Source organism: Poecilia reticulata, chromosome 8 (assembly GCF_904066995.2).
Source record: "Poecilia reticulata chromosome 8, P_reticulata-male-v2, whole genome shotgun sequence".
NCBI classification, from domain to species: Eukaryota; Metazoa; Chordata; class Actinopteri; order Cyprinodontiformes; family Poeciliidae; genus Poecilia; species Poecilia reticulata.
The window spans coordinates 24600415-24626269 of NC_088837.1; the positions used below are offsets into that span (position 1 = coordinate 24600415).

At 39.8% G+C, this 25855-nt stretch overlaps 1 protein-coding gene and 1 long non-coding RNA gene across 6 annotated transcripts in view; both read left to right on the top strand.

Moving 5' to 3' along the window:
* Nucleotides 1-25228, top strand: part of crhr1 (corticotropin releasing hormone receptor 1) — a 29860-nt gene extending 4632 nt beyond the window's left edge. The window contains exons 1-14 of one of the 4 annotated variants that reach the window (XM_081610314.1): nt 740-924; nt 9918-10010; nt 10107-10157; nt 11285-11404; nt 16947-17029; nt 19937-20043; nt 20671-20791; nt 21208-21361; nt 21490-21550; nt 21793-21865; nt 22140-22225; nt 23040-23178; nt 23500-23541; nt 24314-25228. In XM_081610314.1, the coding sequence (XP_081466440.1) occupies nt 10112-10157; nt 11285-11404; nt 16947-17029; nt 19937-20043; nt 20671-20791; nt 21208-21361; nt 21490-21550; nt 21793-21865; nt 22140-22225; nt 23040-23178; nt 23500-23541; nt 24314-24454 (1173 nt within the window). In that variant the 5' untranslated portion in view covers nt 740-924; nt 9918-10010; nt 10107-10111 and the 3' untranslated portion in view covers nt 24455-25228. Of the gene's footprint in view, nt 1-739; nt 925-6665; nt 6713-9917; nt 10011-10106; nt 10158-11284; nt 11405-16946; nt 17030-19936; nt 20044-20670; nt 20792-21207; nt 21362-21489; nt 21551-21792; nt 21866-22139; nt 22226-23039; nt 23179-23499; nt 23542-24313 lie in introns of those variants that run through there. The other 3 variants (XM_081610313.1, XM_008416493.3, XM_081610316.1) reach the window with 3 other exon arrangements.
* Nucleotides 1358-3825, top strand: LOC145552638 (uncharacterized). 2 transcript variants are annotated; one of them, XR_014088760.1, is made up of 3 exons: nt 1358-2638; nt 3132-3246; nt 3341-3825. It is a non-coding gene; the product is annotated as an uncharacterized LOC145552638 (long non-coding RNA). The 2 variants fall into 2 exon arrangements; XR_014088761.1 differs by having other exon boundaries at nt 3344-3825.
* Nucleotides 25229-25855: the final 627 nt, after the last annotated feature.

A 25855-nucleotide genomic window follows, 5' to 3' on the forward strand; every position in this document is an offset into this window, starting at 1 on the left:
ACCCAGAATTCCCTGAGGTATAGTTAACTTCCTGCTTTTGGAGCGGTCTCCAGACTTCACTTTAATCTAATCGAGATGTAGGTTTTTGGGCGGATCGGAGCATTCACTGCTCACCCCAGATGAATTATAAGTTCTCAGTCGTCTTGCCGGGTTAAATAAAGATCGGTGGCGTCTTGGTGTTTAATTGTCTCTGACGCACGCTGAGCCGCTGTGGGAGTGTTTAAATGTTATGGCTGGTTAAACCTTCAGCTTTTTACCAGCAGAGCTGCAGTGACGTCTGCATTCATGGATGCACTAATAGATGTCGCATTCATGTGTTCAGGACCCACTCAGTCCTCTGCAGCAGAACCCCCAGGTCTGGGTTTGTCGTCTTTCTGCTCAGCTTGGTTTCTGTTTGCCAGGAGGAAGCCGCCTTTCTTTGGTTTCCTGTTGACGGCAGGAAGTGGCGCCGACTGGAAGGTGATGGAAACAGCTTCCTGGTGTTGGGATGAAGCGATGGGAGCAGCTGGGAGCTGCAGCCTGCAGATCCATCTTTTAGAAATAAAAGGAGATGGAAGCCTAGATTTTCAAAATAAAACTTATTTCTATGGATAGAAGCAGAGAGAAATAACTCTTGTAAAATTACAGCAAAAAAAAAAAAGAAAAAATAACACTAAAGTTTGCTTTGTTTAGCCCAGAGGTGGGCAATCCTGGTCCTGGAGGGCCGGTGTCCTGCAGCTAGACGTCTCCCTGGTCCAACACCTTGAATTACCTCTAAGTGCAGGCAGGTTCTCCAGAATCCTGCTAACGACCTCATTATTTGACTCAGGTGTGTTGAAGTTGAGACACATCTAAAAGTTGCAGGAGACCGGCCCTCCAGGCCTGGAGCTGCCCACCCCTGCTTTAGCCTGTCATGGAGGAAAGAAAATGTCTGTCTTTATTTTTACACTGCAAAAACTGAAATCTTAGTAAGATTAAATATCTTAAATTAAGGAGATTTTTCTTGTTTTCTTTCTGTCAAGATAATTTTTCTCACCAAGAGGGATTTATGTAAGAATATTTTTCTTATTTTAAGTGTTTTTGTACTTAATTATCTCAGTAAGATATAAAAGCTTAATGTTAAGAAAATATTACTTATTATGAGTAAATATGTGCTAGAATCTAGAATATCAATATTTACCAATCAAACTTCAAGTCTAGAACTTATTTTATATAAGTAAAAATTTCTTATTTCAAGCACAGAAAGCGAAATCACATACTTAATTAAATGTATTCAGATAATTAAAACAGACTATGTCCAAATGGAATCCTTTGTGTTATTGTCAATGAAAAATAAAAAAAAACCCATGAACTTATATTCTTGTATAAATTGGCAGAGTGTACAGGAAATTATAATTTAATATTTAAACGATTGACATTTAACACAACAATTTCAGAAACAATATCAGTTTATATATCAAGATAATTCTTGGCATGTTTCCATCTGCTAAGGACCTTCTTAATTTGATCTTCTTGATGCAACCTCTTACTGACATGTCATGAAATTTCTATTGATGTGTGATTTGAAATGGCTGGTATTCCACACAATGAGATTAGAATCAACAATATTGATTAGCTCAATGTCATGATAAATATTTTAACTTTTGGTTTATATTTCAAATTCTTACTTTATAAGTTACTAATATTAGTTTGAACAATATTTTATTCATCATGTTTGTAACCCCTTTTATGACATCATACAATCCACATGGGAAAGCGCCCAAAATGTCAGTGAGATAGTATTAATGTTCGATACAACAGATTTTCTTTCTGATCCAATCGAGTAAAATTTAAGGTGGTATTGGCAATACAGATCCCATACTTTGTGCAAAAGACAATTAATTTGTTTCTTAATTAAATAAAAAATAAATGTAATCCATATCTTGGCTTCATAAAAAGAACACAATGTACTCTGATGCACTCATTTTAAACTCAGAAGTATATTGAGACAACAATCCCGTTTACTATAAACTATTTTAATTCAGCAGAAATATACAAAACATGTGAAAATGGAGTTGCAAACTAAAAAAAAGAAAATTAGTAAAGTAATAACCCTACTAAACACATCCTTGTTTAATTATTAAAACTACTATAAAATGACAGCTGAAATGGCTCCATGTCACTTTTTTAATAATCTGTCAACATGTCCATTTCTGAGTGAGTGAGCGTCAGCAGCACGCTGCGCTTGGGCATTACGTCCTTACACATTACATACTCACCAGGCGGAAGAAAAAGTAGTTCCCATTAACAACGTTTCATTTCGGCAAGATCTCAATAATTTAGTTACTTTCTAACTTGCTCTTGTTAATCTACATTATCTCAAATTACTAAAGTGTTGAAAGTATTGATCCTTGGATCTGACAATAGATTTTAAAGAATTAAGTTCTGGTATCGGAAGAATCGATATTTCAGTATCAATCCGCACATCACTAACGGCAACGCCAGAGATCATTTAACTGCCCTGATTAACCGTTAATTCAGTTGTAACAGCCTAACTAAGCTTTTATCTACTGTACTTTTATAAGATTTTCTTTTGGCAAATTCTCTAATCTCGGTTGGACATGAATGAAGATGGAGGACTTTTTTACGTGTATAGACCCTACAGCTGCTGTACTGAGAGGTAAGTTTAAAGTTGTCTGTCTTTCTAAGATAAGCTAACTGAAGCTAGTTAGCATGTCGTGATATGCCAATTTTCATCCGTGGTTAAAGAGCCGCTCTTGTGAATATGAGCTTTGAACAGTTATTAACCACAATAGCTGTGGCTTAAAAATATCGACACGAGTTCTTGGTAGCTTCCGTTTTTTAACATAGCTAAGGTGGCTTCTCATTCGTAGCTTATGATTCGGGAAATGGTTAAAGAGCAATTCCGCCTAGTATTTCACTAACTTTGAGGGTGTTTTATGTGCTGTAATTTAAAAACTTAAATGCAATGAGACTAAAGCCTAGGTTAGATATTCCACACTGTTACCAGGATATTTTAAACACTATTTTTGATTTGTGAATTTAAGTAGTCCTAGTTTGATTTAATTAAAATAACTTTCTTGCCATCTTGAATTCATGTAATATTGTAATTGAGCACATGAACTAAAATAAGACTTGTTTTATTTTTCAAGTAAACCAAACTGTTGCCATGGTGAAGCCTATGCCAGACACATCGTCAATCACGTATTGCACCATCTACAAGAAACTTTGGGAATTGCAAGTGACGGCATCCTTCACATTCTTGAGGTAAGAAATTTATGATACTGATTCATCATTACACTGATTAGACCCTAAAACGTGGTTTGTTTTGTGATTGTTTTTCTGTCTGTGCTCCAATTAGCAGATGACCCAACAACTTCAAACAAGACCACTTTTCAGCTCTGTGGTGATCGTGAAACTAACTTTCTACTGGCCATTGGAACCATGCTGCCTGCCCTGATCTTCTGAAAGGAGGACATCATAGCTACTACACCTTTCAGCATCCGTGTGTCTGGGGCCACTCCTCTCTGTGCTGCTGACAGACGTCTTGAGAACACCGTCCGTAACTGAGGCAAGACTTCCGCATATAAAAGGCTATGGCTTATTGGAAGAAGTTCATTGCGGGGAAGCTCCTATTGTTGACATCTAATCCCAAGATTTTTTTTTGCTTTGGACAATTTGGTTTGCTTGACTCTTAGTGCAGCAGATGTGTCAGATCGTCATTGTTCTGTCATTTTACAGGATTGTTTCAGAATCAGATGCCCATCCAGACTTTAAATTCTGACCAGTAGTCATGTTTTATTGTGTTTATGTGAAACTTAAACGTAATAAAGATGTTAAAAGTAATTGAACTTATGTCTTCATTTCAGCAAGCCAATAACATATCTTGTTCCAGTATTCACAGGATCAATTTTTGGATTTTTGTCTTAGCATAAGAACCTTGAGTAAGGCTATGATAAAATATATATTTTAATCCTATGCAACAATAAAAATAAACTAGATTTAGGTATATCACTGCAAAAAGTCCCCTTTCAAAAACAAGAAAAAAAAGTACAAAAATAGGGTATAATTTTCTTAAAATAAGAAAAATTATCTGCCAACAGAACAAGAAAATTTATCTTGTCAAGATTTTCCAAACAAGAAAAAATATCTAACCAAGATAAACCTACAAATATCTTAAAATTAGTGTATTTGTACTTAAAACAAGCCAATTTTACTAATACAAATAGAATATATGAGATTTATTTTCTTAATACATAGAACATTTTTCTTAAAATAAGAAAATTTTACGCTATTTTAAGAAATTCAGTGTCAAGTAACATTTTCTTTACTTGAGATAATTTTTCTTAAAATAAGATAATATATCTTACTCGTATAAGTAAAATTGGCTTGTTTTAAGTAAAAATACACTAATTTTAAGATATTGTAGGTTTATCTTGGTAAGATATTTTTTCTTGTTTTAGAAAATCTTGACAAGATAAATTTTCTTGTTCTGTTGGCAGATAATTTTTCTTATTTTAAGAAAATTATACCCTATTTTTGTACTTTTTTTTCTTGTTTTTGAAAGGGGACTTTTTGCAGTGTAGGTAAGTCATATTTTCACCATGTTTAGTTTCAAACTAAATATTTAATTGACAAAATATTTAGCTTTCAAATTTAGTGAGGAAGCTAAATATTTAGTTAACAACTAAAAGTCTAATAAATATTTTCCAAAGTAAATATTTAGCTGGCTAAAAAAATATTCAGGTTGCAAGATAGATAGTTAGCACCAAATAACTAAATCTGGGTGTAAATATTTTTTTAAACTAAATATTTATTTCACAGTTAAACTCTAAACCTTGCAAGAAACAGATTAATCTAAGAATTGTTCTAGAAAAAACTTGGAAATTTTCTGATGGTAAAATTAAAAATTGTTGATGTTTTGATCTCAGAAATTTTAAAAAGTTTTTCCTGAAAATGTTTGACTTTCGTCTCAGCATTTTTATTCCTGTTTTTTTCTATGATGGAATATTTGGTCCAGGCTCGGTGGTAATATTAGGGGAATAGAGTCAATTTTATTAGAATTTTATGAGAAATCTTTTTTTTAATGAGGAAATACTGAGCATCTTGTAAAGTTATAGTTTGGTATAAATTTCACAAAGCAGAAAGTGGACAACACCGCAGTGCATTCTGGGTAAATACAATCAAAACAAACACGGTAGTAGGAGAAATGACTCAACAGAAATCCTGTGACTGCTAAAATCTGAGGCTACTACATTTTTGTTTTCCTTTCATGAAGAAGGAAGTTTCACTCATGCCTTCTTCAGACGTTTCTGTGTCGCTTCCATTAGTGGTTCTTGGTGCAGCGCCCCCACAGGTGAGGAGGGGAACAGGTTGCTCAAACGTTTTGGTTTGTTTGACACAGTGCAGCTGAAAATGTAACAATTGTTGTCCCCAGTTGAAGCGTGTGTGTGTTGGACTCACTGCCCAGCGTCATTTTGAGCTGCAGCTGGCTGCCACCTTTGCAGCTCCTACATGTTTCTGTTTCCTCTGGAAGAGTTAAACTCCTTCCTGCCCTCCTCTTAGAGTCGCTCAGCAGAAACTCTGATCCGTTTCTTCTCGTCATATCAGCTGATCTCCATGGAGGGAACATGAGGAAAACATCTGCTAGCGCCAGCTGGACGGTTCTCTGCAGGTTTTACCAACGTGTGAGTTAGTTTCTGTCCTCTGAGACCGCCTCCATCCCTAACAGCTGCTATCACAGCGATGCCCAACAAAACCCCACCAGATCATCTGGTCTTCAAAGCAGTCTGCGTTGCAGATGCTCTCTGTTTCCACACTTCACTGAGTTCATCTGGGAGCAGCAGCTCATCTTATAATCATCCTCTTATCCGAGTTCCTGTCAGAGAGAACTGGAACAGTTCAAACACCGGTTTCATGAAGATCTTCGTGTTGCTTTGAAACATCCAGACACCAAACTGATCTGAGTCGCAGTAAAACGGCTGCAGACTGATGGTTGGACGGTTCTGCAGCTGTTCTGCAGTCTAAATGTTAGTGGGTCAGAAAGAAGCTGGAAGCAGCTCTGTGGTTCTGGTCCAGTTAGCAGCTGCAGGTTCAGAACAGCAGCTGCTCTGAGGCTCCGCCCACTGGTCATTGATTACCCAGAATTCTCTGAATTGTTTCATCACTAGATTCCCCAGCAACGATCAGAAATCTGAAATTTAATGTCGGATTCAGATGCTTTCAAGTTCTAACAGGGAGTTGTGACAATCAGACTTCCAGCAATTTTCAGCAGTTTTCGCAACTTTTTTTGTAAATCTGACCAATCACGTTAACAGTTTCTGCATTTTTCTAACTAAATATTTAGTTAGAGATTTGGTTGGTTGGGCCCAACATGCAGCGTTGATGGTTTAGATCAGTGGTTGCCAAACTAGCCGAATCCAGCCCGCCTCCACATTTTGTCCGGCCCCCTGAACAATACCAGAGAGCGTTCAGATATATTGTGTTTTCCGGACTATAAGCCGCTTATATGTGGATTTTTCTTCAACCACCAGGGGGCTCTTTAGCAGGACGTGGGTCCTGTAAACTGTGGGTGTTTTGTTTTGCATGGCGCATTGCTGCCATCTGTTGGACTTTTAGGGAACTGCTTGACTTTTGAGTTATGTAATCAGTGCGGTTGTTTGCTAGCGGTAGAGCAGATGAACGCGTGTTTGTTATGAACGCAGCATTCCAGGAGTTCTTCGAAGCAATGCCTGTAAGTAGCAGCTTATACTTCAAAACGAGCCTTTATGTTAACATATGATAAAAAAAGTAACTTGTTTATTGAATTAGTTTTGGAAATACCTTGCGGGCGATTTGATTATGTGCTACGTCATTGCTAACTAGCAGGCAGCTAAGATTTCTCAGGTCGTTACGTAGCATTGCCGCTCATAGCATTCAGAGGTAGCTGTTGTATCAGTTGTACTTCTAATGTATGTATCTGAATGTAAAACACTGTTTGCTGCTCTGAGCTCATCCTGAGTTGTTTGTGTTTTGACAGTTTCACTCCATTCTACATGGAAATAAAGAACTAATTAATCCAGACTCGTGTGAAAGGAGTTTGGCTGATGGTTAGTTTTGGTACAAGACACGATAGCGAGACCATTACAAAGTGAATCATTGAAAATAAAAGAAAAAAGTGCCCATTGAAACGGAATTAGGTTTTAATAGGGAATTGAAATTTGAGAATGTTGATCAGTTAAATAGCATTGAAAGGAAATGGTATTTAACCGTTTTTTAAATATTACTGGGATCATTATGAGAAGTTGAGGTATAGATATTAGGATCCAGTAGATGGCAGTAGTGCAACAATAATGGATGCAAGCCGCTGTTGAAATCTGAAGAAGAAGAACAACAACAAAGCGCCCATTTTCATTTAGCACATGCTAGTAGCAACACAAAGGATCAGCACTTTTACTGTTACCGTTCGGAAACTACAGTAATCAGTTCAGTTAAATCTAAACTTGGCAACTTTTCTTTTTCAACGTAATAAATGTGATATTTAATTGACCTGTTATGAATCAAATGTTGGGTGTCCGTCCCCCTCTGCTGCTACTGCTGCATCGCTGTGGAAAACCTGGAGCGGCAGAGATATCTGAGGCTTATATGTGTGTATGTTTACTGGATAAAAAAAAACTTTGGGGTTGTGGCTTATAGTCCGGTGCGGCTCATAGTTCGGAAAATACGGACTATAATCCTTCCTGGATTTTTTCTGTTTAGAACCCAGAGAGGGTTGTTTTTTCTGACTCCTGCAATTGTCACACCTTTTCTGTTACAAACTGACTCCGGCCCCCCACCCGAGAAGGGAAAGGTTAAGTGGCCCTCACAGGAAAACGTTTGGGGACCCCTGGATTAGATCAAACGTGTTTTTGTCACATGGTCCAAAATCTTTAGTGGGACAAAAAAAAAAAACTTTTTAAAAACTAAAATCAGCAAAACAACTCGGTAATTAAGTATGAACTATATTAATTAAACAAAGTAATCAGATTTTTTTCGAAGAATCTGCATTATTTATCCAAAATTTCAAATATTTTTGGAACATTTTATTTTGGGAAAACTGAAAAAATATTTTGTTTATCCTCATCAGTGAAAACAGGATCCAGGTCAGTCTTCATTTGAAAACATTTGCTGCATTTATACAACTTTTAATACAACAATTTAAAGCAGATTTGTTGTATTTTAGAGAATAAGTCGGATTTGGTTTAATTTACCACGAAGTTAGAAGGAAACCAGAAAGCTTGGAAAAGATCATCACTTTGCGCTGCATCTAACATTTCTGTAAGCAGATTTTGATTTAAAGGTGTAGTTTTGTCTTAATTTGTTGGTCGTGGAGGCACACAAAGCTGAATCACTCTTCAGATCTTCAGTTATTTCTAAAACTGTTGCACTTGATGCAGAAATGTGATGTTATTGGGTCCAGTTTGGGTGCAGCTGGTCTAAAATAGTCCGTTTTTCCTTCTTCTTGTCCGTGTTGACGGCTGAGTCGTTCCTCTGATTTGTCAGAGCTACATGGTCCTAAGAAGCAGCTGCAGCTCGAACCTCTGAGCTGCTGCCAACACAACATTTACGTCCAGAAGACGGATCGCTTCTCCGAGCTCAGCGAGCTAATTTTAGCTGCAGAGTCACGGCAGTAAATCTCCGAGATCCTTGGGTTCGGTTCGGTTTGGTTGGGTTCGGTTCGGGGAGTGGGAGTGTGGGTGTCCTGCTGCGTGAACGATTTAGTCATCAGTTAATAACCAGCAGCGGCTGATTGATCATCAATCATCTGCTAATTGGTGACAGATTGATCCAATCAGGGAGGCCGCTGTTGAGCTTCTCACTCATCTCCGTCCTCGAGCTGCTGACTCAGCGGTTCTGCTCCCGTCACGTGACCGCTGAACGTGTCAACTGGTTATGTGACGTCACGGACACCATGCAAATAAATAATAACTAAAGTTAATATAGTAAATATTATGTTAAGTACGAGTTCCACTAAATAACAGCATAACATGTTTGCTAAATGTTTTTGTTGTTTAGAATAGTGAAACAGAAAAAAACATTTTAACATTTTTCTTTTATCTGCCAGTGGTGAAACTATTTTTAAAAATAAATATTAAGTACTTATTTACTTAAAGCAAGCTCCTATATCTCATTGAAAAGTTACATGCAAGTTAGATTTGTCTTATTTTAAGTATACTAGAATATTTGCACTAAACTAGACAAACATACTGGGTTTTTGCAGTGCAGACAAACGAATTCAATTCAAAAATACTTCAGTGATCCCAAAGGGAAATGACATAATATCTGCCCTGTTTTCATTCACTAGGCATGAGCCATATTTAAAAAAAAATTATATCAACAAATCACACTATTTCACATTTTGCTTTTTTGTTGGATTTGATCCAATAGGCGTTTTTTTGTACTTTATAGCCACCAGGATAAAAAAATATATCTATCTACATGTAAAAATATACAAAAATCACACATGCACATCAATAAAAATATTAAATAAATAAATATATATAACTCATTTTTGCCAACAAAAGACAGTCTGAAGTCGGATACCAAGTAAATAAAAATAAAAACAAACTGGTGTGTTTCAACAGAATATTAGTTTGATGTTAAAGTATTTACCCCTCGTGTTTTTTTAAGAACAACTCAAACATTATGTGCACAGCTATCTTGTTTTACTACAAAAGGAATTATTATTTATTTATTTGCTATGTCACAGAAAAACTGAAAAAAGCTTCGACTGATCAGGATGTTTACCATCTAAAATCTCACATGAGTTGTTATTGTTCTTACTGACCGCTGATGGTTCGGTTCCGTCCAGCTGTCTGGACCTGGAGCTCCTTGTTTTGCGTTTTGAGGAAAACTGATGCATCAGGACGGGTTCTGTTTCCTGACCTGGTCAGCTCTCATGTTGTTGTGTTCATATTTTCAGGTGGTCTGCGTGTGTTTCCTGCTGAGTGGACAAGTTTCCTCGTTAGAGCTGACCTGTGAGACGTTGATCCTGCTGTCCACCAACCTGACAGGTAGCTTCCTCTCTGGTCCAGGGTGAGAACTGAACTGGATCAGAACCGTCCCGTTTGAGGCTGACGGCTAATTGTTGCTTCCTGTGTGTCTCTCAGCGAGGATGTTGGTGCTGCTCAACCAGACGTTCACCATCAGCAACTCCTCAGGTTGGTAACACAAAACCACAGCTGGTGAACAGAACGCATCGCCTGTCTGCTGCCCCCTAGTGGCTCACCTGTGGAATATTACTCCACTGTTGTGCAGTAATGACAATTCTCCATCCACTCCGCTACATTTTCCTGTTTTTAGCGTTAGCAGATTGTTGTTTAGCGAATTAATGGTTAGTGAACCAGTGGCTAGCCAGTGGCCACTGCTAGCCACTGGCTAGCAGTGGCTAATATTGATTTCAGTGCTAACATGTATTTTCCATTGCAACCCTGGTGGCCATTTTGATTAATCTCCACCTGATAAATTAAACATAAAATCTAGAAGTTACGTATAGTTTATATGGTTCAAAATTGATAGGCAATTATATGATGTCAAAAACATTCAAACGACAGCAAATTAGGGCCATTGTGGGGAGCAAAAGGGAGTAATTTGTAACTTGCCAAATACTCAGATGTTTTGAGACTAATCTTAAAATGTGTGTGTGTGTGTGTGTGTGTGTGTGTGTGTGTGTGTGTGTGTGTGTCCTGCTGTCTAGAAAAAATATGGACATTTCACTTCAAAACTTGGCTAGAAAATAAATAAAATTGAAAGTAATGTCAGAAATTTTCTAGCAAAAGTTGGAAATTTATACATTTCAAAAGTCAAAAATTGTAAACTTTTCAAACGCAGAAACTTCCATGTTTTTTCTATAAAATTTCTAGATTATTCTGAAAATTTCTCTATTTTTCTAGCAAATTTTAAACTTTTCAAACTCTGTAATTTCCTTATTTTTTCTATAAAGTTTCTGAAATGAATATTAAATGTCTGAGTTCTTTGGGTGGAAATTTGCTCCTTTTTGTTTTATTTTATTTACTAAAGCCCTATAAGATGCTGTTGTACAGTCATGTAGTTGCCAATTTTAGTACAAAGATTAATTTTCAACGACAATCATTGTTTCCATCTTGAAAAATCAAAAATGTTTCAGTAAATATGATTTCTATCAATCCAACTATGTAAAAGTTCACACCAAAGTGTTCATCTCTGATAAATTCAGTACAAAAATAATTTTTTTCTTGACGACCATCAGACTGGATTAGAACAGGATTTCAGCCGTTGGGGTCTGACTCTGTCTGTCACCTGTGTGCAGGTGTGTACTGTGACCTGTCGGTGGACGGCATCGGGACCTGCTGGCCTCGCAGCGCAGCTGGAGAGCTGATCTCCAGACCCTGTCCAGAGCAGTTCAATGGCATCCACTACAACACCACCAGTAAGTACCAGTAGAGGACCAGCAGAGTACTACACAGTAATGCATAGTACTCTATGCACTGCAAAAATGCAAAAATCTTACCAAATATGTTTGGTCTAGTTTCTAGTGCTACAAAATGAATTTATAAGTAACTTTACAGCAAGTCATAAGAGCTTGGATTAAGTAAATAATTCCTTAATACTGATGGAAAGTTCTAGTAATATTGGCAGATTATTTCACTTACAAAATGAAAAACATGTTTTGTTATAAGTGAAATAATTTGCTAATGGAACTATAACTTTTTCATCAACTTACTTATAAATTAGTTTTGTCTTAATTAAAGTGAAATGAGATATTTACACTAGAAAGTGGACCAAATATTCTTGGTAAGATTTAGTGTTTTTAAGTGTTTATTTCACAAAACTACAATAGAAACATGTTAAAAGTGAAAAATCTGCCAGTGGAACCAGAACTTTTTCGTCAGTATTAAGGGATTATTGACTTAAAACAATCTTGTATATCTTGCCGAAACTTTGATTGTAAGTTAATATCGTTGTATTTCAAGAGTTCCACGATATCTGCACTAGAAACTAGACCAAAAATGTCCGGTAAGATTTTATGTTTTTCCAGTGAACCAATTTCGACACAGCCAACAAAACCTGCAAAGTCCTTTTTATTGTAAAACAAAAGTTTTTTCAAAATTGGCGTGTTTACATTTACTTTCAAAATGTCAAATTGCGCAGTTATATACTCAATGGAAACTCGGCTGGAGTCTGGAGCTCAGTCTGGAGTCTGAGCTCCAGACTGTAACAGTAACAGCAGTATTGAAATGTACTTGTACACCTCCATCTGATCGTTGCTCCTCCTCCTCCTCATTAAAACACATTCATTTCACCACCACCCCCATCTGCACCCGTTTCTCTTTTCCTCCATCCTCTGCCGTCCGACTCCTGATGAAACAGCAGGAATTACTGCAGCGTTTCAGATTCTCCTTCATCCTCGGTTGTCTCTGCGGACTCGCCGTCAGTTCTGACCCACACCAGTTGGATCCTGGTTACCAAACTCCATCTGGGGTTCAGTGTATTCTGGCTGATCAAAGAAAAACCTTGTGTGATTCATAATACTACTGCAGCACATTTTATATGCACATGAATTCGCTATGCTTCATTTGAAAGCTAAGATTCTTGAGATTCAAGCAATAAACCTGCAGGGAGCAACAGGTAAATGCACTGTAAACATTAATGATGCAAACTCCAACACTGTAAAAACGCAAAAAACTTACTAATTATTTTTGTTTAGTTTCAAGTGCAAATATCTTGGTACACAAAACTAACTGAAAAGTAACTTTTCAGCAAGATGTAGGAGATTATTTTAAAACAATTCTTAAACATTGTTAAAAAGTGCTAATTTCAGTGGCAGATTTTTTTTTCCACTTGTAACAAGAATTACTGATTTAAATCAAGTCCCTCCATCTTGCTGAGAAGTTACTTGCGAGTTAGTTTTGTCTTAATCCAAGTGTATTAAGATATTTGCATGAGGAACTAAACAAAAAATACTTATTTTGAAGTGAAAACACAAAAAAGAAATGCTACAGAAAACTTTGTGAACCAAAAGGGAAACAAGTAATGGCAACTATAAAATGTTGCAAAATTGCTACACAAAATGGAAATCCTCCAGACCACAAGGGGGAGTCTAGAGTACATAATATCTACATCAGGGGTGCCAATACGTCGATCGCGGAAGATTTAGAGTCGATCGGCAGGTGACAAACTGATCGCCGCCAGGACGCTGAGACCAGCTCTTCCTCCTCTGCAGGCTTATCAAAAATATTCACTAAGATCCTGAACGTTTGTAGCTTCATTAAAAAGAATAATTATAAAAAGTCAACGAAACATGTTAAAATTAATAATCTCAGTAATTATTGTTTCAACAAGGTGTTGCGCAATTCAGTGCGTTTCGGTTCCATTAACAAACAAACAAACAAAAAAAAAATGCGACTCAAAGACCGACTGACCAGCAGAGCAGGAGTTTAAATTAGCTGCTCGACCACCGCTGTGTTCATGAGAGGCGTATTAATAATCGAGAAATAAATATCAAGCCTGGAAACCTGATATCGTAACGGACTGAATGTTATGTTTTTAATGTAATCTTTGCTCGGCTTGCGGGGTGCAGGCGGTTGCCACGGCAACGGGTGTGCTTAAACGACAGAATAAAAAGGTAGGAGATGTTTAGAGTTGATCTTCTTTTCGGGTTGTTTTACCTTTGTTTACCTTTGCTGTGGCTCATCACACCTGCTGTAGTTTCTGGACGTTCAGAAACGTTTATTGACTAATTGCCTCGTTCGTTTGTGAGCAGACGTCACAACAAACATCAAATAGGACAAATATATTTCATTAAGTTTTAACTAATTCTACCGCGATAATTATGTGAAATTAAATTAATTATATCCCGACTTCAGAATATTTGCCTTTACCTTTACTGGGCTCTTTGGTTCCTCCTATCAGTCTGTAGTTTCTCATATCGAGGTCATCAAATCAAATTTCAGATCACCTGCTGGCGTCAGGTTTGCAACCAGCTGCTGACTGAGAAACCAGTAAGCTGCTCCCAGTGTCCGAATCTCACTGAGGAAGAAACTGGATTAGGTTTTCTGTCACTTTATTATTTCTGCTATAACTGATGTATATTCACATATAAAATAAGTCTATAGAGTTTAATTTGCTATTTTTATGTCTTTGTGTCGTGAGGTAGATCTCAGGCGGCTGGTGAGAGAAAAAGTAGATCTTGGTCTCAAAAAGTTTGGGCACCTCTGATCTACAAAAACATGCTCCTGTTCTATAACATTGGAAACAGCATGAAATATGACACATTTTGTGCTTTCTCTCTCCAGCTTCCTTGTTTTTGCTACATTTTTGAAGGTGGTACGAAGGAGTAAAACAAGGGGCTCAAAACCCACCCCTGTGGTACGCCCATGCTAGGAATAACGGTGCTGTGTTGGTACTGACCTTCCAATGAGAAACTACAGAGCTACACATAAAATATCTTAACGTCTGAGTCTGATTAAGTGCAGAGGATTCAATCAGAATATGAAAATATTTCAGCGAACTGTTCTCTGAGTTTACCTCAAAGGACGACAGCCACACATTCCTCACCAACAAGTGCTACAAATGTTAAAACTTTACTGGAAGATTCAAAAATCAGAACACAACAATTCAAATGAAGTGAATGAAGTCTGGTATGAATGACTAACTCCAACACTCGGATCGTCAGAATCCGCCCACGGAGTTCTGCAGTTTGATCCACTGCTACATCGCTGCAGGGAGAAGCGCCTGCGAGCGCTGCAGGCTGACTTCTGCTCACCCCCAGGTGGAGTAAAAATAACAGCAGGAACATCAGAACCGACCCGACTGGAAGGCTGGAAACAGAACCGCTGCAGCAGTTCTCTGGAGAAACGCCTTCAGTCCGACTTCGTTTCATACTGAAGCGATACGGCTAGAGCTGAAGCGATTCATTCAATTAATCGTGGTTAATCAATTGTTCAAGTAATCAACTAATTTAGTAATAGATTGGTAGTTAACTGGAGTATACAGACTCTAAAAAGGTAATTTGCTGAAAGAACGACATACACAAAGCGCATATTAAGACAAACTATAAAAAATAAAGCTCTGGAAAAATTAAGAGACCACATAAAATGATCGGTTTGTCTGATTTTACTTTGTATATGTTTGAACATTGTTCTTTTTGGTTGTATTTACCCAGAATGCCCTGCGCTGTCGTTTGCTTCCTGCTTTTGGAGCGGTTTCCGGTCCACTTGGCATTAACATATGCATTCAAACCGAACCAGCGTTGACGTCAACCAAACAAAGACCGAGGTCTGTAGGCGGACCAGAGTTCACCTTTTGGTCCGGTTCACGGTTCCCCAAACGAACTGGACTTTCTAGACAGACAAACTGGAATTTGGTTAAAGTGAACTAAACAGGGCTGGTGTGAATGCACCTTGTTCTGGTTCTGATCAGAATCTGAGTCGATTTGCAGGAAGTTCTTCTGGAACTCTTCGATCCGACTGAGAAGCGGCGAGAACGAGCCGCCATGTTTCCTCAGTCAGAAGCTCTACAGTTTCACTGACCAACATCTTAGGCTGAGGAGGATCCAATTCCTTATTTCCTGCCAGCCGGCTCCTCACAGATCAGCACAGCGGGAAGGTGCACCGTGTTAGCAGCGTGTGTGTTAACGTGTGTGTTAATGTGTGTGTTAACGTGTGAGTTAATGTGTGTGTTAACGTGTGTGTTAATGTGTGTGTTAACGTGTGAGTTAATGTGTGTGTTAATGAGTGGGTGGCCATGAATATCCCATCTAATTAGTGGTTTATTTCTTGATCTGACTTTAAAGAATGACTCATCTGTGTGTTTCTGCATGCACGTGTGTGTGTGTGTGTGTGTGTGTGTGTGTGTGTGTGTGTGTGTGTGTGTGTGTGTGTGCGTGTGTGTGTGTACGAACCCAGCTGGAGTTCTCTCACTCCATCTTCATCACCACCACCGTCCTCATCCTCTCCCTTTCAAGCTCTCCGCTCTGATGTCATCGAGCCGCTGGTCTCTGACTGGTTGCTGCCTCAGGTGTCACTCACGTTATTGATTCAGGCAGCCGATCATTTATCGGAACAATACCCCATCCCCGACTCGGCTGACTGGGCTGGATCGGGGTGGTACCAGTCAGGCACGGTTCTGGCGTTGCCGTGGTTACAGAAGCTGCACACAGACGGCTGTGTGTTGATTCGTCAGAGCAGAGTGTGGGAGTTTAACACCAAACTGTGTTTCTGTGAGTGTGAGGAGCCGATGTGCGAGAACAAAAAAACTTCAAAAACACCGGACCCGGAACAGAGGAGAACAAACGAACCCGGATCGGAACCAGGAATAGAACCCAGAACCAAAAAACTTCACAGATACAGGACACAGAAAAACAGCCACAGTGCAGATCAGAACCCAGGATGCAACTGCAAAAACACAAAATATCACCAAGTAATTTTAGGTTAGTTTCTAGTTCAAATATCTTAGTTCACTGGAAATAAGACTAAATTAATTTAAACGTAACTTTTCAGCAAGATATAGGATCTTGCTTTAAGTCAATTCCTTGACTTAAAGCAAGGAATTGACTTGATATTGATGGAAAAAGTTCCAGTTCTACTGGAAGATTATTTCACTTATAACTAGTTATTTTTCCCATGTGCAAACTCAGACATTTCTGAGTTTTTTCAAGCAAATTTTTGAAGTTTCAAGCTCAGAAATTTTCTTGTTTTTTTTTTCTCTTTTTTTATAGAAAATTTCTGATAGTAATTTCAAAATGTCTGATTTTATTGTTGAGTGGAAATGTTTGTTTTTTTCTAACTACAATGCCCCTAATACGCCGTTGTAGCATCGTTGATCCTCATCCATTTTGTTTTCAGACCAAACAGCAAAGGTAACACTATTTTCTAAGGGAACGGAGCCTTTCTTCCACCTAGAGGCCAGAGCTGGCACTACAACTGATTCTGAAAGGGAACTAGAGCTGGTTCTGTTCTGTTTGTGTTTAGACCGGGTCTACAGAGAGTGCCAGTCCAACGGAACCTGGGCGCCTCGAGGAAACTACAGTCAGTGCACCGAGATCATCGTCCTGGTAAGACTCATCAATACAAACACCAATCACAAAGTGACCAATAACCATGAAGTGAGGAAGACTTCTTCCGATTTCCATCCTCGTCCTTCAGCTGTTCTGGTTGAAGAATCTGCAGTGAAAAACCAAACAAAACCGAGCCTCTTTGGTACCGTTCGCTGTTCTGTTTGACAGCTGGTGACCTTCAGGTCGGCTACTCTTGCTAACGCAAACTTTATTTCATTACGGATCAAACTCTGTTTGGTTCTGACATTCTTCTTCTTGGTGTGAATCTGTATTAATAAAATCACATTGATAATGCTGATGAAAATGATCCTGAGGCATGTTTTTGTCTCCGGTTACCATGGCGACTCACTGATTTTCAATGAAAAGTCAATGAAAGGAAACAAGGACAAGCAGCTGAATTGAATTTCTGGGTAAACATGGAGAGTGTTTGGTCACTGTTTGGACCTGGGACAGAACAGACAGGTCCAGTTCAGGTCCAGTGATCCAGTTTGTTTCACAATCACAGTCGGGTCAAGTGGAAGAGTTCAGATGGGTTTATGAGGCTCGGTTTGCAGATCTGGTTTCTAAGATCGAGCAGAAGGTCAGAATTCCACCGGATCAGGACCCGGGTCAAATGCAACATCTCTAGAACTTTGTCGATATTTCACTAATGTTGAAAAAACACAATTTCACAATTGAAGTGTTTCCATTAAATAACAAATGCAGTTAAAATCACATGTGAATGAGTTTGTTCACCTAAGTTAATAAAGAACAAGCTGCGCCATCATCCACCTACCACTTCCTGTCGTCTTCTTCGTCGTTTCCGCCAGTAGTAACAGCAGGTTGTTGATCACATGACTTGTATGATGTGGAAAAAAGTGTTTCCACTGCGAAAGAAACGGCTTAAAAACAGTTTTTAGTGAGAAACGTGAGTTTTGTCAAATTAGACTCTTTCCATTAAGGGAATGTGTTTTTGGAATTCCAGTTTTTGCAATCAGAATTGCACAAATTCTAAATCCACAAAGTCAATTGGAATTTTAGGTCAATGGAAATGCAGCTATAGACTGGAACTGGTTCTGCTAATTTAAGTCACTGAATAAATCAGAACCTTTTGGTTCTGTTGGGAGAAATCCTGTCAGACAGATCTGAACACACACAGACGCAGAAACCCACAGAGGGGGAAACGGTCCGAGCCAATCAGAGACGAGTGTGACAACGCAGCTCAGATCCAAATGTCAGCGGGAATCAGGAAACCATCTGGACCTTCACTGTGTGTGTGTGTGTGTGTGTGTGTGTGTGTGTGTGTGTGTGTGTGTGTGTGTGTGTGTGTGTGTGTGTGTGTGTGTGTGTGTGTGTGTGTGTGTGTGTGTGTGTGAAGACATATCCGTTCCTTACGTTGGGACCTAAATGTCTCCTTCATGGACTCCAGGTGTGGATCGACCTCTGGACCCCAACCTGCAGAGTGTCCTCACAGAGACATGAAGAGCAGCCGGGGTGTGTCCATTGGTCCATGTGTCGTCTCTCTGTCCCACTGAGGCAATCTGTTTCCTTTTTCCTGCTCTCCTCTGATTGGACGGCAGAGCTGGCTGTCAGCCAATCACAGCTCTGTGGTCAATAAAGTGGAAAGACTTCACAGAGACATCCTTGTGTCTGAGGGCTTTGGGACCTCACACACACTGATCTGTGGTTAATGTCTCCTGATCTGTATCTTCTGAGTATTGATCAGTTGATTTAATTTCTACAGGCGGTTGCTGCAGTCCGGTTCTCTGGTATGAAAGTTCTTCAGTCAGTTTCTCTGTTGATGTCAGACAAAAGGGACGATGCTTCACACTGATCCACCAGCATCATGTGACTCATCCAGGACTTTAATCAGTTCTGATGAAGACAACTGAAGCTGCATGGAGCATTGGACGGTCCTCAAAGCTTTTAATCTGAGCAGTTTCTCTAGCAAAATCTACGTTTGACAGTTGGAGGTCGCCGTTTGTGAGCCGTTCAGTTAAAGGGACACACGACTAGTTGAACATGTTGGTCCAAATAATTACTAACCTGAAAGTTATTGGTTAGAATACGTTTAAAAATTCACAATTACTTCCAAAATTATATGTATTTGTTATATTTTTCACCTATGGAGGTGGCCATTTTTCCACATGTGCAATGCATGCTGGGTCGACGACTCGGGTCAAATTTTTCATGAGCCGTTACACACAAAATATCTGTTGAAACAAACAAATGTGACCAGCTTGTGATCTTCTGTTTGTTATACATTTACATTTTTAGGAGGAGCTCACTGAAACATTTGAAATGGCAAAATGGCCGACTTCCTGTTTGTTGCAGGAAGTGGGTGCAAGAAACAGTTTTGTAGTTCTCAGTGAGGTACGATAAAGTACAACATAAAGCGCCCAATTATGCAGTTTATTTAAAATAAGAAAACGAAGTGGAAGAAATTTAATCACTACATTTGGCGCTTGGTTGTAATTAGCCGATAACTTAATGAGGAAATCCGTTTCAGTCACATCCTGCCAGTCAGCTTCTTATTCAAGCTCTGTTAACGAGCTCTGACAGAACTTCATGTCTTAATCAGCTCGTTAATTAAAGCGACCAAAGTAATAGTTTAATTAAAAGACAGTTTTATTCATAACCTGCCAGTCAAATTACTGATTAATCAAGAAATAAGTCAGAGACTCAAACAGCTGGTCACCGAGTCTCTGTTGCCGTACCTGAGTGAGTCATCTGACGGTTCTGAAGCTTCAAACCAAAATAAAACTGAGCTATGATAATTTAAAAAACGATGATGGCGCTGGACTGAAGCTGTAAGTTTGACCCAGTTTTATCTGAGCTGAACCAGAAAACCCAGATGAAGTCACCCTGAGGATCTGATCGATCTCAGAGCAGCTCTGGTGTTAAAGACGGTCTCTGTGTTTTCAGAGGAAGAGTAAAGTTCACTATCATGTGGCCGTGATCATCAACTACCTGGGTCACTGCATCTCTCTGGGGGCTCTGCTGCTCGCCTTCATGCTCTTCATGAGACTCAGGTAACTCACCTCTCTGTTTTTACACCTCAAGGTTAGCATGTTGGTTACGTTGGTAACCTGGTAGCAGCCAGGAAATTCAGTTTGGAACCTTCAGTAACCACATATTCAGGGGGATGCAGGTGTTTTAAAGGGGCAGTATTATAGAAAATCTTACTTTATATCTTGCTATAATGTTATTCCCTCTTTTAAAGCATACCTGGAGTATTGCTTTGATTCTCTCATGTTTGAGAAATCCTTTAATCTCCATGACAACCATTCAGCTCCTCCAGACTAGTCAGAAACAATTAGCAAACACCTGGTGGAACTGTGTACCTGCTGAGCGCATTATAGGAGCTACTTCTCAGTGCAACGCTGGTAAAAACGTTATTAAAGGGTTAATAGAGGAGCCATGTTGTGATGACTTCCTGAAGGCGGAGTTTCAGGAAGAGCAGGAGTTTTTAAAGAGACGGGACCAATTTAAAGCTGTTAAATTAGAACGTAAAAGTATGTAGCTTTTTTATGACAACTGAAGTTAACAAAGTTACATGATTATGCTATAAAGTGACGCCGTTGGCCTGGAAAACACATAATTCTGCCTCTTTAAAGACAGAGGTGCATATTTGCTGATTGGTTGATGGTCTGTTCCAGGAGCATCCGCTGTCTGAGGAACATCATTCACTGGAATCTGATCTCGGCCTTCATCCTGAGGAACGCCACCTGGTTCATCGTCCAGTTAACCATGAACCCATCGGTTACCGAGAGCAACCAGGTGACTGTAAAAACCTTAAAAGTGTGGATGGAAGTATACAAATGTATGCTCTCCCCTCAGGTCAGATGTTCTTCATATTTCCCATTTACTACTTGAATGCCAGGATGATGGCCATTTTTCAAGATGGCCGCCGGTTTATGAGCCTTTCAAACCAAAATATTGCCAAAAAAATCAGATGCCAAAACTGAAACTAAGGACTTTGTTGTTTGAAAGTCTCACACCAGTCGTCAGCTGGGAGAAGATGAAGATGTCAGACACAAATAGAGAGACAGTCGTCTTAATGGTTAGCGTTAGCGTCTGCTAAGATTCTTGCTCTCAAATTAACGGCTAGCAAACCTAACGTTTTGGTTGGCTGTGGCTAATAGCTGCTGCCAACCAACCTTCCTTATCTTCCTCATCCTCCTCTTCCTCCTCAGGTGTGGTGCAGGTTGGTGACTGCAGCCTACAACTACTTCCATGTGACCAACTTCTTCTGGATGTTTGGGGAAGGATGCTACCTGCACACCGCCGTGGTGCTCACCTACTCCACTGACAAACTCAGAAAGTGGATGTTCATCTGCATCGGCTGGGGTCGGTTTACCTGTCTGTCTGAATGAGGTGTACCTCTTCACATTTTTGTCCAACTGATTGTGTACCTGTCTCTCCTTACACCTGTCTGCCCTCTCAGCTCACCTGTCCACCTGTCTTCCTGCTTCCAGGTATTCCGTTTCCCATCATCGTGGCGTGGGCTTTTGGGAAGCTGTACTATGACAACGAGAAGTGAGTCGCTCAACTGTTTTGATCTTCTGCCTCTCCTCAGGTGGATTTAACACACCTGTACCTGTCTGAAGTCACATGACAGCAGCTTGATTGTTTGTGATGTCAATACACACTTTTCAGTCAGGCTAAGAGCAGTTTTTGATTAGATGCAGCCAACATAAAGAAAAATCAATGGGTTATGATGTCACATTTTCTTAAAGACTGCATCTTCTTTATCTGATTGGCTCCTGATTGAATTCCAGGTGCTGGTTTGGCAAGAAGACAGGTGTTTATACGGACTACATCTACCAAGGTCCTATGATCCTGGTCCTGCTGGTAAGAACAAATCCAGTCCACCTTAAACCCAACCAGCATTGACTTTTAGTCTGTAAAGTCTACCTTAAACTCAGCCAACCTAAGCAGTAAGTCTTCTTTTAATGGCACCAGTGCATTTTTAATCCTTCCAGTCTACCTTAAACCCAAAAAGTCTCTGAACTTTCACCTTTCCTCACCTCCAGGCCTGGCTCAAGAAAAACCACAGAAATATCAGATCAGATTAATTTGTACAGCAGATCTTCTATAAAGTCCAAACATCTTGGTTTCTCTTCAGATTAACTTCGTCTTCCTGTTTAACATCGTTCGGATTCTGATGACCAAACTGAGGGCGTCGACCACCTCAGAGACCATCCAATACAGGTATGAACAAACCTTCCCACAGGTGAGGCTTATCAGTGGCTCCAGTGGAATATATTGAAGGAAAGAATATTTCCAGTGAAACCAGAACGTATCCAGTAGAACATATCCAATCAGTCCACTTAAATACTTACAGTGAAACCAGCAGAGAATTTCCAGCAAATGCAAATAAATATTTCCAATTGGATCACAATATTTCTAGTGAAACCAGACATATTTTTTCAGTGAAACTAGAATGTAGTGAGCATATTTTTAGTGAATGCAGTTGAACATGTCCGGTGAATGCCGTTGAACATGTCCGCTGAATGCCGTTGAACATGTCCGGTGAATGCCGTTGAACATGTCCGCTGAATGCCGTTGAACATGTCCGCTGAATGCCGTTGAACACGTCCGCTGAATGCCGTTGAACACGTCCGCTGAATGCCGTTGAACATGTCCGCTGAATGCCGTTGAACATGTCCGCTGAATGCCGTTGAACATGTCCGCTGAATGCCGTTGAACATGTCCGCTGAATGCCGTTGAACACGTCCGCTGAATGCCGTTGAACACGTCCGCTGAATGCCGTTGAACACGTCCGCTGAATGCCGTTGAACACGTCCGCTGAATGCCGTTGAACACGTCCGCTGAATGCCGTTGAACACGTCCGCTGAATGCCGTTGAACACGTCCGGTGAATGCCGTTGAACACGTCCGCTGAATGCCGTTGAACATGTCCGCTGAATGCCGTTGAACACGTCCGCTGAATGCCGTTGAACATGTCCGCTGAATGCCGTTGAACATGTCCGGTGAATGCCATTGTCTTCTCCCGTGCCCTGCAGGAAGGCGGTGAAGGCCACACTGGTGCTGCTGCCCCTGCTGGGAATCACCTACATGCTTTTCTTTGTGAATCCAGGAGGAGAAGACGAAGTGGCTCAGATCGTCTTCATTTACTTTAACTCCATCCTGGAGTCTTTCCAGGTTCGTTGAGTTTCCTCTAACGATTCAAAATCTGAGGCTGCAGCCAAACATCCTCCAGGAAGCAGCCTCTTCTGTGTCGGTCCGTATTCCTGGTTCTGGTCAGGATGAGCTGATGCAGCAACATCTGGAAGTTCTCCAGAGCCATTCAAACAGATTGGGTCAGAGTTTAAGAGGGAATGTGGTGTAAGTGGAGCTGGGTAGTTCATTCGTTCAGAGGCATGAAGGTCAATAGTTTCCTGTCGGATCATCACTGATTTATGATCAAACTGTATGAACAGAAGTCTGTCTATCTGAGCTAATGTCCTCTGTCTGTCTCTGCAGGGCTTCTTCGTCTCCGTCTTCTACTGTTTCCTCAACAGTGAGGTAATTCAGGATAACTTTCCAGAAGTTTTCCCAACTCAAATGAAAACAAACTCATTCCAGAGAGTAAGGAAGAAGGAAGTAAATGACCACGAAAGCAACAAATTGGGGTTTAATCAATAACTAAAGTAATTAATTATTTTAGCCCTAGTTTATCTTAAAATAGAACTGAGTTGTTGGGAAGATTATCAGTCCCAATGATGCTAAAGCTGGTTAACGTCAGTTTAATTTACATTAAACTAACCAGAGCTGGGTAGAGAACCCAAAAATTGTACTCAAGAGTAAAAAGGTTTATTCTAGTACTGAGCTGATCAAATTATCAATCATTTAATATTTAAAAATTACATCATCAGAGGAACCAAAATATAAATTTAAGTGGAAATGTATGTATTTTAAGGACCAAAATGACAATTCACATTAGTAACTAAAAGTAACTTGATCAGGAAAAATAAAATTTTCCCAAATCAATTTCATTGAATAAAAAACTTAGGAAACTTTAACAGAAACTGCAGGTGTGTCTCTGTGTCTGGTGGATTTCTTTGTTTTTCATTCTGTGGGTAGAAAATATAGAAATTCTGATCAAGTAAGAGTAAAAATACCTTATAATAAAATTACCAATCATAATAATTAATATTTTTACCCAATGGATGTAATTGAGTAAAAGTAACTAGTTACTACCAAATTCTGAAACTAACCCAGAAGTTGCGTGGTGAGCATCACGTGGTTCTGAGTGAGATGGTGTGATTTACCTGTCCACCTGTCCGTCTGCTTCCAGGTGCGCTCCACAGTGAAGAAGCGTTGGATACGTTGGCACGATCGTCACTCCATCCGCAGCCGGACGGTCCGCGCCACGTCGCTGCCCACGTCGCCCAGCAGGGTATCCTTCCACAGCATCAAACAGTCCTCCAACCTCTGACACGCCGCCTCGTCCAATCACAGCCTCTGATGTGAACCGTCACCAATCAGTCACCTGGATTGGACCAATCACAGCGCAGGACACGCGTCTGCGAGGCCAATCATGAGGAAAACTGTCAGTCCAGACTCTGATTGGCTCACAAGCTGACCAATCGTTGGACTCGATGACTCAGCTGCTTTTAACGGGTCACGTGACGCACCAGGCAGCTATGTTCGTGTATTTATTGATCAGGTGTTTGTATAATAGTAATCACCAGCTTTTTCTCCTGCGGGCCAGCAGGGGGTGCTGCTGAACATGTGAAGCCTGGTTCTTTGGTTTGTGTTGCTGTTGAGCTTGGTTCTGTTCTGCCACATCAAAGCACAAACTTCTATAGGTTCTGATGGTCGGGAATCATTCTGGGGGTCAAACATGTTTCCAACCTTGATATTCATAAACAAGGAGATGTTCCTCATTTGAATCTTAATCCCAAACACTGTGGCTAAAGCTAACTCTGAACATCTGGAACAGGGGTGTCCAAACATTTCGTCACATGGGCCAAAATCGTCAGCTCAAAAATACTCAAATATCATTTTTAAAAACTAAAATCACCAAAAAAACTTTCCGTTTTTTTAGCTACTCAACCAAAACTTAATATCAACTATTTTAATTTAACAATTACATTTTTGTTTTTGTAATGGGAATAGGATTGTAGATCCAAAACTTTTTATTCTGGACTTGAATGAAAAAAACTGGAAAAATAATTCAGGTTTTATCGGCAATAAAAACAGGATAATTTTTAATCAAGTTTAATACAGCAATTAAACCAGGTTGGTGTATGTTAGAGTACAAGTCAATGAGCAGATGTTGTCTTAGTTACCATGACAACAAAGCATGGGAAAAACACGTGTTTCATCTAGCATTTATTTTGCAAGTAGATTTTAATTAAAAAGTCGTATTTAATCTATTCTTTGTGTCATTATATATTTGTATTTCATCCACTTTACAGTTTAAAATGAACATATTTTAACACACACAGAAGTTTTGAATGGAAAGGAGTAGTTTGAAGAAAAAATTAAAATAAAAAATCATGATCAGGCGGCCCGCACAAATTCAGTCCAGGGGACACAAACGGCCCCCGGCCCCTACTTTGAACACCCTTGACCTAGAATCAGGTCTTCTCCTCCTCCTCCTCACCGCTCTGTTTCCTGCTGATAAAATCCAGCTCTTTATTGTTTCCTGTCGCCGTCCAGGCGCTGAAGAGTTCTGGGGAGAAGGTCAGCGGCTGTTGGACCCATGAACCCGGTGGGCCGAGGCCAACACGGGCGTTCCGCTTGATTTATCTCCATGAACCTGAACGATCCGCTGGAACCAGGAAACGGAGGCTTAGCACCGCACCTCCAAGCTGGAGGCTCAAGGCCAAAG